This window comes from Mya arenaria, chromosome 12, assembly GCF_026914265.1.
Source record: "Mya arenaria isolate MELC-2E11 chromosome 12, ASM2691426v1".
NCBI lineage: Eukaryota > Metazoa > Mollusca > Bivalvia > Myida > Myidae > Mya > Mya arenaria.
In genome coordinates this window covers 32,671,997-32,684,671 of record NC_069133.1, presented here as the reverse complement: position 1 = coordinate 32,684,671, position 12,675 = coordinate 32,671,997, and the positions used below count along the sequence as shown (strand labels likewise).

Genomic DNA, 12,675 nt, shown 5'->3' with positions numbered 1-12,675 from the left:
AGTTTGTTATAAGCGTTGTTCTCGCGGTGATAGTTACCTCTATTATGTTGGCATTGCTCTCATTGAAGGGAGTGCCATTTAGTTTGTTTATAAGGTGGGTGACCGCGGTGAAAGTTTCCTCTATTATGTTGGCATCGCTCTCGCTGAAGGGAGGGCCATTAAGTTTGTTTATAAGCTGGGTGATTGCGGTGATAGTTACCTCTATTATGTTGGCTTCGCTCTCGTTGAAGGGAGTGCCATTTAGTTTGTTATAAGCGTGGTTGCCGCGGTGATAGTTACCTCTATTATATTGGCATCGCTCTCATTGAAGGGAGTGCCTTTTAGTTTGTTTATAAGCTGGGTGACCGCGGTGATAGTTACCTCTATTATGTTGGTTTCGCTCTCGTTGAAGGGAGTGCCATTTAGTTTGTTTATAAGCTGGGTGACCGCGGTGATAGTTACCTCTATTGTGTTAGCTTCGCTCTCGTTGAAGGGAGTGCCATTTAGTTTGTTAATAAGCTGGGTGACCGCGGTGATAGTTACCTCTATTATGTTGGCATCGCTCTCGCTGAAGGGAGTGTCATTTAGTTTGTTTATAAGCTGGGTGACCGCGGTGATAGTTACCTCTATTATGTTGGCTTCGCTCTCGTTGAAGGGAGTGCCATTTAGTTTGTTTATAAGCTGGGTGACCGCCGTGATTGTTACCTCTATTATGTTGGCATCGTTCTCGTTGAAGGGAGAGCCATTATATTAAGTTTGTTTATAAGATGGGTGACCGCGGTGACAGTTACCTCTATTATGTTGGCATCGCTCTTGTTGAAGGGAGGGCCATTAAGTTTGTTTATAAGATGGGTGACCGCGGTGATAGTTACCTATATTATGTTGGCATCGCTCTCACTGAAGGGAGAGGCATTTTGTTTGTTTATAAGCTGGGTGACCGCGGTGATAGTTACCTATATTATGTTGGCATCGCTCTCATTCAAGGGAAAGCCATTTTGTTTGTTTATAAGATGGGTGACCGCGGTGATAGTTACCTCTATTATGTTGGCATCGCTCACATTGAAGGGAGTGCTATTTAGTTTGTTTATGAACTGGGTGACCGCTGTGATAGTTACCTCTATTATGTTGGCTTCGCTCTCGTTGAAGGGAGTGCCATTTAGTTTGTTATAAGCGTGGTTGCCGCGGTGATAGTTACCTCTATTATGTTGACATCGCTCTCGCTGAAGGGAGTGACATTTAGTTTGTTTATAAGCTGAGTGACCGCGGTGATAGTTACCTCTGTTATGTTGGCATCGCTCTCGTTGAAGGGAGTGCCATTTAGTTTGTTATAAGCGTGGTTGCCGCGGTGATAGTTACCTCTATTATGTTGGCATCGCTCTCGCTGAAGGGAGTGCCATTTAGTTTGTTATAAGCGTGGTTGCCGCGGTGATAGTTACCTCTATTATGTTGGCATCGCTCTCGCTGAACGGAGTGCCATTTAGTTTGTTTAAAAGCATTGTTGCCGCGGTGATAGTTACCTCTATTATGTTGGCATCGCTATCGTTGAAGGGAGTGCCATTTAGTTTGTTTATAAGCGTGGTTGCCGCGGTGATAGTTACCTCTATTATATTGGCATCGCTCTCGCTGAAGGGAGTGTCATTTAGTTTGTTTATATGCGTAGTTGCCGCGGTGATAGTTACCTCTATTATATTGGCATCGCTCTCGCTGAAGGGAGTGCCATTTAGTTTGTTTATAAGCTGGGTGATTGCGGTGATAGTTACCTCTATTATGTTGGCTTCGCTCTCGTTGAAGGGAGTGCCATTTAGTTTGTTATAAGCGTGGTTGCCGCGGTGATAGTTACCTCTATTATATTGACATCGCTCTCATTGAAGGGAGTACCATTTAGTTTGTTTATAAGCTGGGTGACCGCGGTGATAGTTACCTCTATTATGTTGTCATCGCTCTCGCTGAAGGGAGTGCCATTTAGATTGTTTATAAGCTGGGTGACCGGAGTGATAGTTACCTCTATTATGTTGGCTTCGCTCTCGTTGAAGGGAGTGCCATTTAGTTTGTTTATAAGCTGGGTGACCGCAGTGATATTTACCCCTATTATGTTGGCTTCGCTCTCGTTGAAGGGAGTGCCATTTAGTTTGTTTATAAGATGGGTGACCGCGGTGATAGTTACCTCTATTATATTTGCATCGCTCTCATTGAAGGGAGAGCCATTTAGTTTGTTTATAAGCGTGGTTGCCGCGGTGATAGTTACCTCTATTATGTTGGCTTCGCTCTCGTTGAAGGGAGTGCCATTTAGTTTGTTTATAAGCGTGGTTGCCGCGTTGATAGTTACCTCTATTATGTTGGCATCGCCCTCATTGAAGGGAGTGCCATTTAGTTTGTTTATGAGCTGGGTGACCGCGGTGATAGTTACTTCTATTATGTTGGCATCGCTCTCGTTGAAGGGAGTGCCATTTAGTTTGTTATAAGCGTGGTTGCCGCGGTGATAGATACCTCTATTATGTTGGCTTCGCTCTCGTTGAAGGGAGTGCCATTTAGTTTGTTATAAGCGTGGTTGCCGCGGTGATAGTTACCTCTATTATATTGGCATCGCTCTCATTGAAGGGAGTGCCATTTAGTTTGTTTATAAGGTGGGTGACCGCGGGGATAGTTACCTCTATTATGTTGGCTTCGATCTCGTTGAAGGAAGTGCCATTTAGTTTGTTTATAAGCTGGCTGACCGCAGTAATAGTTACCTCTATTATGTTGGCATCGCTCTCATTGAAGGGAGAGCCATTTAGTTTGTTTATAAGCTGGGTGACCGCGATGATTGTTTCCTCTATTATGTTGGCATCGCTCTCGCTGAAGGGAGTGCCATTTAGTTTGTTTATAAGCTGGGTGACCGCGGGGATAGTTACCTCTATTATGTTGGCATCGCTCTCGTTAAAGGGAGTGCCATTTAGTTTGTTTATAAGCTGGGTGACCGCCGTGATAGTTACCTCTATTATGTTGGCATCGCTCTCGTTGAAGGGAGTGCCATTTAGTTTGTTTATGAGCTGGGTGACCGCGGTGATAGTTACCTCTATTTTGTTGGCATCGTTCTCGTTAAAGGGAGTGCCATTTAGTGTGTTATAAGCGGGGTTGCCGCGGCGATAGTTTCCTCTATTATGTTGGCATCGCTCTCGTTGAAGGGAGTGCCATTTAGTTTGTTTATAAGCGTGGTTGCCGCGGTGATAGTTACCTCTATTAGGTTGGCATTGCTCTCATTGAAGGGAGTGCCATTTAGTTTGTTTATAAGCTGGGTGACCGCGGTGATTGTTTCCTCTATTATGTTGGCATCGCTCTCGCTGAAGGGAGTGCCATTTAGTTTGTTTATAAGCTGGGTGACCGCGGGGATAGTTACCTCTATTATGTTGGCATCGCTCTCGTTAAAGGGAGTGCCATTTAGTTTGTTTATAAGCTGGGTGACCGCCGTGATAGTTACCTCTATTATGTTGGCATCGCTCTCGTTGAAGGGAGTGCCATTTAGTTTGTTTATGAGCTGGGTGACCGCGGTGATAGTTACCTCTATTTTGTTGGCATCGTTCTCGTTAAAGGGAGTGCCATTTAGTGTGTTATAAGCGGGGTTGCCGCGGTGATAGTTACCTCTATTATGTTGGCATTGCTCTCATTGAAGGGAGTGCCATTTAGTTTGTTTATGAGCTGGGTGACCGCGGTGATCGTTACCTCTATTATGTTGGCATCGCTCTCGTTGAAGGGAGTGCCATTTAGTTTGTTTATGAGCTGGGTGACCGCGGTGATAGTTACCTCTATTATGTTGGCATTGCTCTCGTTGAAGGGAGTGCCATTTAGTTTGTTTATGAGCTGGGTGACCGCGGTGATAGTTACCTCTATTATGTTGGCATTGCTCTCATTGAAGGGAGTGCCATTTAGTTTGTTTATAAGCTGGGTGATTGCGGTGATAGTTACCTCTATTATGTTGGCATCGCTCTCGTTAATGGGAGTGCCATTTAGTTTGTTATAAGCGTGGTTGCCGCAGTGATAGTTACCTCTATTATGTTGGCATTGCTCTCGTTGAAGGGAGTGCCATTTAGTTTGTTATAAGCGTGGTTGCCGCGGTGATAGTTACCTCTATTATGTTGGCATTGCTGTCATTGAAGGGAGTGCCATTTAGTTTGTTATAAGCGTGGTTGCCGCGGTGATAGTTACCTCTATTATGTTGGCATTGCTCTCGTTGAAGGGAGTGCCATTTAGTTTGTTATAAGCGTGGTTGCCGCGGTGATAGTTACCTCTATTATGTTGGCATCGCTCTCGTTGAAGGGAGTGCCATTTAGTTTGTTATAAGCGTGGTTGCCGCGGTAATAGTTACCTCTATTATGCTGGCATTGCTCTCGTTGAAGGGAGTGCCATTTAGTTTGTTATAAGCGTGGTTGCCGCGGTGATAGTTTCCTCTATTATGTTGGCATCGCTCTCGTTGAAGGGAGTGCCATTTAGTTTGTTATAAGCGTGGTTGCCGCGGTGATAGTTTTCTCTATTATGTTGGCATCGCTTTCATTGAAGGGAGTGCCATTTTATTTGTTATAAGCGTGGTTGCCGCGGTGATAGTTACCTCTATTATGTTGGCATTGCTCTCGCTGTAGGGAGTGCCATTTAGTTTTTTTATAAGCTGGGTGACCGCCGTGATTGTTACCTCTATTATGTTGGCATCGCTCTCGTTGAAGGGAGTGCCATTTAGTTTGTTTATAAGCTGGGTGCCGCCGTGATTGTTACCTCTATTATGTTGGCATCGCTCTCGTTGAAGGGAGTGCCATTTAGTTTGTTTATTAGCTGGGTGACCGCGGTGATCTTTCTCTCACTGTTATACACGGGCATACACAACATGCTTCTCGTTACGAAACCGGACTCGTCAACAAACTGAAAATGAATTATAATCCGCTATATGCATGAATTATGTGATCTCATTTACTGATTCTAAAATGTCAAATGTAAAGTCAGAATCTTCCGTTACAATAGAATATAACCATTCGAATGGTTATGGCATTAGACTTAAACAATACACTAAATGTACACCTTGTTTTAACAATGGCATGTACGTATATACCGTGTGTATTTCCTGTTGGACGATGCAAAAAAAATCACAATACTAATCGCCTTTTTTCATGTTTCTCTTTTTATCATATTTTTTCATAATGTCTGATCATAACGAACAAATTTCTTTGAAATAAACTTAAACATGCGTTTGAAAACGTTATATGGCGACCAAACGATTTTACACTATTGAATGTCTGTCAACATGAGTTACACAACCGCGTTTCAAGATACGCATTTTGCTCCCGTAAACGTCAGAATACTAGATTCATGTAAGTTTGATGATGTTTGCATAATATTGTAAGAATGTCTCGAGCGACATATATGAAAGCCAGATACTGTGAAATATAATGTAAGTACCGACATTAATGCCGACAGAATACATTTTATTTCTTGGTAATTGAATAAGACGTAGAATATATTCAGCAGGAAGGCCACTAAGGTTAATATGTGAAATATTACATGAAGTATAACATTCTGTCATGTTAGCTGAATTATTTAATGGTGAATTCAAACGCGAAACAAATGAAGACCATGCGGTATTATTTAAATATTCCATTTACAACTTTAGCTAGAATGGGTTTCTGGTAGGATAGTAATGCGTTTATGTAATGACACTATGTTTACGAAGAATGGTGCAGGTTACTATGCACTGAAGCTCCAGTACAAATATGATCAACGTTCAAATAAACTGAAACAAATAGGCAACATTGAAACTTAAAACAATTGATTCCAATTCAAAGTCAAAAACAATTATTCCAGGAGCAATTCCCAGTGAGATCGATTTAATTACAGAAAGAATTTTTCATTTTTAGCATTTATTTTGCGAATTGACATGAAACTGATGCAAATATTGTTGATATAAACTAACAAGCCGGTTGTCCGGCTAGCGCAGAGGTCAGTGCATTCGCTTCTCACCTAGGCGACCTGGGTTCGCTTACCGGCCTCGGCGGTGTGAGTTTGGTTTGTGGTCACCAAGCCGGACAAGAGAGTTTCCTCTAGTCACTCTAGTTCCCCGCATCACGATACCAAACTCTCGTGTGAAATCGTGCCAAAGAGAGTGATTGCTTTAATGTTATGATAACATTCGTAAAACAAATAAGTTTAAACTAAAATATGACGTCATATTTTCTGCTTATGTCATATTTGACATAAGACATATTTGTACAATTTTTGTTGCGCAGTTTATTTGTGGCATCTTTCCGACATAACGATTGTCATGTCACACAACGTTAACCAACACCTAAATTCAACTTTAATTAAATTTAGATCTTCAAAGCAGCAAGCAAACGTTTATGCGAACATGGTTAAGTGACATAATGTGCATTTTCGAAATACCAACGACAAAGGACAACATTCGATAATAATTAATCAGTTCCTGACACCATGGCTTAGCGGCAATGTCGACATTCCTCTACATCATTCAGAACAGCTCGATACACTTAAATACTTACCGGCCCTGGTCCAAAGCGCCCGTCCTTTTCAACGTTGGCGATACAGAGATGCTCCTCGTGAAACGCGACAAATCGAGCTATCTCTGCATTCTGTGACTCCGTTAGCTTATTTGCTCTTGCAAAGTAAATAAAACAAAAACATTATTATATCTATGATGAGGTATCCAAACAAGCACATGTCCCCTATTAACATAAATCGATGAATTAACAAAGAGCAAAGAGTAGTTTGGTTGACGGTAGCTTTATATAGCACAACTTTGAAATAAACATACCGCTCTTTGTTTATATACAGATAAATGTTTAAATAACATTTTTAGCCACATTGTTCATTGTTTAAGTGGTCTATAAATGTGTATACTTCCTATTTGTTTCTTACGCCACTGACCCACTAAATACTTTGAAATTAGATACAGCCAATAATTGATTTTACTTTCTTTATCAACACGTCATAAAAAAGGGCGTTTGGCTCCACTGAAAATGTCCAATATGATTATTAAGTATCAAATTATCCCTCATCATCTCCTACATATTACCTTTGAATGCGTATAATTCCTCCATCTTTGGCATATAGATCAAAGACTTTCGTAAACTGGATGACCTGTAATGATTATGAATTTTATTTTAAACATGGACGATTTAGGACTTAAGGAGATGAAACGTATGGCTAGTAAGAAGATAGTTCGAACTACATATTCAAACAATTCGTCGGAAAATTGAGTTTCTAGAATCTCAACGATGTAGCATTGTTTTCAATTTTGTTCGATAAACTTGAAGTGTCATTTTGTAAAAAAAATTGAACTAAACGTAGCGATAAAGTAATCTTAATGCATTTTTCGATTAGTATAACATGTATATTTGCCCAGAACTTCTACGCTCAACATGTGTCATTAAATTGTTTCGTTAGTCTTTACTACTTGTCTAGTTTGTTTAAGTTGTGAGGATAGTTACATAGATATAACGCTAAACGAAGAAACGATTTGGTGTGATCTTATTTTAACGATACTTTTAAATCAATAAGAAATATGGCGGTAAATTCAACCTACGTTCAGAGATACAAACCGGCAATGAAGTTAAGCTAGAACCTACATAGGTCAGCAATGTTCTTTATTGATATCAAAGTCTTACGTTCGGTGTCATTGACTGTGGTTTGTTGTAAGAGCTAGACGCGTGACCAATGCGTTTTCGCTCCTTCTGAAAAAAAAATCATCAATTATAAGTCAATTATAATTATGAATGCCTTTTTATTTTGGCATTATTTTGATAAACCTTACAAAAACATCATAGTTGTTTTTTACGTTGCAGATATTTTCCTAAAATGAATAAACACACAGAAAAAGGGTTAGTGACATTGCGTTTTATGTTAAAATTATGTTTTAAAAAATGCGGCAGTACCATGGTAAACACACACATTGAATAGTTAAACAATGATTTTTTTTCGACCAAGAGAGAGCAGGCACGTTTGATCAAAGCATTAAAGTCCATACTTTCTAAAATTTATTCTCATAGCGGTATGAACACGTAACACGTCTATAACTTTTCAGACGGATGCATATTGATACAAAAAGAAAGAAATAACGCCCTTTGACAACCTATTCATTATATGTCTAAATAAAGAACTTCTCAAGATAGGTAACAACATTTTTTGCTAATAATCAATGCATTTATTGCCAAAGGGGCAAAAAAACAACAACATAAAACAACATTTTCCGGGCAAAAATCACTGCGTCTTGATATTTTCCCGAGAATATTCAGGAACATAATAGTATTGGATAGAACATAATTTATTTCAATTTGACAACAGAGCAATCCTAAGCGTTTCGATTTCTCGTTTTTGTACAATTGAACAATGCTTCTCTTCAGTTTCAGTTTAACATTGCTATTTAACAGGATAGGACAATAATGGCTCATTCCCAACTGTATGGTGTCAATTTTCAAACCCACATAACGAAAGGAAGAATCTAAACAATTAAGCTTTATCAGTTTTACTACACTCAAGCATATAACAGTCTACATAATTTGAATAAGGTTTGTTTTACCAATTTTGTAAAGTATTTAAAATTGTATTCCAATGATTAATCTATATCAAGTATATATTAAAGCTAGACAGATAAAAATTTAACGAGTGTCGCCCTTAATAGTATTATTACAAAAACAGATAATTCCGCAACGCAATAAATCTCAGTCCGAAACGTATATACACTATTTTCCCACACACTTTTCTGACTGGTCTAAATAACATTGTCGCCAATTACATAAAAAGATATTTGAAGCATAACTTCGTACATCTAAAACTATATTTGTAACAACAATAGGGAGAACTAAATGTATCAGAGACAAGGGATACAGACAGATTTAACAACTGGATACTAAAAATAGAACATTTCTAAGATTGTTTCTACAACGATCAAGACAGAATGTTCTCAGCGATCAATGTTTACAACGGTTGTATTATTACCAATAGGTTTTGATTAAATTTGCTAAGTAAAACTGATGCAAATGATCCATTTAAGAGCGTTCGAAGCCTTTAGCATCGGTGTCCATGATTCTGCAAGGGCATTCGTGTGAGTGGTATAGATTGTGTCGGTTTCGTGTGTTCGATTTGTCTGCATTCCAAACGAACGAGTTAGTTATTAATCATATTTAACTTTGCTATTCAAAAATGTTTTATTGTAAACTTTATGTTTAGTGCGTTTAAAACCATAAGTGGCAGTTCCAGTAAGAGACGATGGAAAAATAAACGTTTCAATATAAGTGTATCAAAACCATTGTTTTCGCAATCTCTGACTAATACTATCCTCTATGTTCCAAATCAAACGGAAAAAATATTTAACATTTAAATACGTTGATATTTTATATTTGTTTAAAATCGAATGTATACGACATTATACACTAAGAATTCTCGTTGAATAGACTCAGCCCAAGGGTGATGCTAAACAAGCTTTACATCACTTGAGAGGAAAATCTAGTGGTCTTGTCCAACTACTGTGTTGTTTCTGTACATACACCACACGATTACATCGTACGGACAATAAGACAAAACAATGGATATGTGTTTGTGTTTCGAAACCATTTTAGCAAACATGCCAATCAGCTTCAGTAGGCACTTTACTACACATAAAATGTTCACTATGCCAGTATGTGTTACGTATAGGATAGATAACGAGTTGCCGTTTGATATGGAGCGTAGCGAGTTGATAATTCCATATCAAACGGCTACTCGTGATCTATCCGACATAGAAAACAGAAAGTGTATTGCTTGTTTCTCAGTCCGATACCATACATTTGTATGAGAACAATGTCAGGAAAGCACAGGAAACAAACATTTCTGTAGTATTAAGAACATCCTTGTAACATAAGTAGGTGCACGATTTGCACGAGATTTACCAGTTGAAATATCCGACAGAAAAACAGTTGTGTGTGAGATTTCTCAAAGACTTTTGCAGGCCTATGATTGGCCGGCTGGGGGTAGCCGTTGTCTAAAATTGTGTAAGCATGTCTTTATGTAAAGATTATCATAACAAACCTCAATTGTTAATTGTATTGTAAAGCCATTCCTCTTTTACTTTGCAAATGATATGGTCAATTTGTAATGTGAATTTATTTTGTTTTACATACGATGCCATTTGACGATTTAAAAAGCACTCCATGATTTGTAACTTTTGCTTGTGTTTAAACGAACATTTTGAACATTTTAGGGTTAAAGTATTCATAATAAGAACGTGTCTGTTTTACAGAAAGCAGAACCCTTGTCATTAAGCATAAATACTCTTCAATTTGAAACCATTTTGTATCAAATAGAAAGGAGTACATTTAAGATTTATCCGATGTTAGTGAAATGTTTTGTTAATAGTTCTCATAGTTCAAAGCAATGGAACATAAATTCATTTTGTTTACGCATTCACGAATTGGTAAATTCTGAGGTAAATATTAGCATTGAAAGTAAGAACAAATGTAACCATCGCTACAAAACACCTCAAACCATCAGTTCAAGTAGAAGGAGCCATTGGCTGAATATTCCCCCTTATCTTAGCTGAGTATCTGACTTTCATGTTACTCACGGAATTTAATGCCATTTAAATTGATTACTTAATATTCCATTCGCGGCTTTATCAAATTAGATCACGGCAGAAATCCATCAATTCATTTATCTATATAATTAAACGGTATGCATAGCATTCAAGTCCCAATGCAAGATTTCCATAGAGACTAATGCAATAACATTGACATTTGTGAATTCGAGAGCCATGCTAAACAAACACAAGCAATCTGTGATTTGTTTTGATCTTAATGTACATCGAAAAAGTAACTAAAATGTAGTAACAAATCATGTTGAATTTAAGTCAAAACGTCATTATCTCAGTAGCAATTGAAAATGCCACTATCTAAGTAGCAATAGAAAACGTCACTATCTAAGTAGCTATTGAAAACGTCACTTTCTTAGTAGTAATTGATAGCGTCTTTATCTCAGTAGTAATTGATACCGTCATTATCTTAGTAGAAATTGAAAACGTCACTTTCTCAGTAGTATTTGATAGCGTCTTTATCTCAGTAGTAATTGAAAACGTCACTATCTAAGTAGCAATTGAAAACGTCACTTTCTCAGTAGTATTTGATACCGTCATTATCTTAGTAGCAATTGAAAACGTCACTATCTAAGTAGCAATTGAAAACGTCACTTTCTCAGTAGTATTTGATACCGTCATTATCTTAGTAGCAATTGAAAACGTCACTATCTAAGTAGCTATTGAAAACGTCACTTTCTCAGTAGTATTTGATACCGTCATTATCTTAGTAGCAATTGAAAACGTCACTATCTAAGTAGCAATTGAAAACGTCACTTTCTCAGTAGTATTTGATACCGACATTATCTCAGTAGCAATTGAAAACGTCACTATCTAAGTAGCAATTGAAAACGTCACTTTCTCAGTAGTATTTGATACCGTCATTATCTTAGTAGAAATTGAAAACGTCACTTTCTCAGTAGTATTTGATAGCGTCTTTATCTCAGTAGTAATTGAAAACGTCACTATCTAAGTAGCAATTGAAAACGTCACTTTCTCAGTAGTATTTGATACCGTCATTATCTTAGTAGCAATTGAAAACGTCACTATCTAAGTAGCAATTGAAAACGTCACTTTCTCAGTAGTATTTGATACCGTCATTATCTTAGTAGCAATTGAAAACGTCACTATCTAAGTAGCAATTGAAAACGTCACTTTCTCAGTAGTATTTGATACCGTCTTTATCTCAGTAGTAATTGAAAAAAACGTCACTATCTAAGTAGCTATTGAAAACGTCACTTTCTTAGTAGTAATTGATAGCGTCTTTATCTCAGTAGCAATTGAAAACGTCACTATCTAAGTAGCTATTGAAAACGTCACTTTCTTAGTAGTAATTGATAGCGTCTTTATCTCAGTAGTATTTGATACCGTCATTATCTTAGAAGCAATTGAAAATGTCACTATCTAAGTAGCAATTGAAAACGTCACTTTCTCAGTATTAATTGATACCGTCATTATCTTAGTAGCAATTGAAAACGTCACTATCTAAGTAGCTATTGAAAACGTCACTTTCTCAGTAGTATTTGATACCGTCTTTATCTCAGTAGTAATTGAAAAAAACGTCACTATCTAAGTAGCTATTGAAAACGTCACTTTCTTAGTAGTAATTGATAGCGTCTTTATCTCAGTAGTAATTGATACCGTCATTATCTTATTAGCAATTGAAAACGTCACTATCTAAGTAGCTATTGAAAACGTCACTTTCTTAGTAGTTATTGATACCGTCTTTATCTCAGTAGTAATTGAAAACGTCACTATCTAAGTAGCAATTGAAAACGTCACTTTCTCAGTAGTATTTGATACCGTCATTATCTCAGTAGTAATTGAAAACGTCACTATCTAAGTAGCTATTGAAAACGTCACTTTCTCAGTAGTATTTGATACCGTCTTTATCTCAGTAGTAATTGAAAAAAACGTCACTATCTAAGTAGCTATTGAAAACGTCACTTTCCCAGTAGTATTTGATACCGTCATTATCTCAGTAGTAATTGAAAAAAACGTCACTATCTAAGTAGCAATTGAAAACGTCACTTTCTCAGTAGTATTTGATAGCGTCTTTATCTCAGTAGTAATTGAAAACGTCACTATCTAAGTAGTAATTGAAAACGTCACTTTCTCAG

General features: G+C 37.7%; 1 protein-coding gene across 1 annotated transcript in view; it reads right to left on the bottom strand.

The window, feature by feature from the left end:
* LOC128212019 (cGMP-specific 3',5'-cyclic phosphodiesterase-like) overlaps positions 1-12,675 on the bottom strand; it is a 52,865-nt gene that overhangs the window by 24,804 nt on the left and 15,386 nt on the right. The window contains exons 5-8 of the mRNA XM_052917236.1: positions 7,620-7,685; positions 7,028-7,092; positions 6,495-6,609; positions 4,723-4,866 (exon numbers count right to left, since the gene is read on the bottom strand). Of these exons, the coding sequence (XP_052773196.1) occupies positions 4,723-4,866; positions 6,495-6,609; positions 7,028-7,092; positions 7,620-7,685 (390 nt within the window). The remainder of the gene's footprint in view (positions 1-4,722; positions 4,867-6,494; positions 6,610-7,027; positions 7,093-7,619; positions 7,686-12,675) is intronic.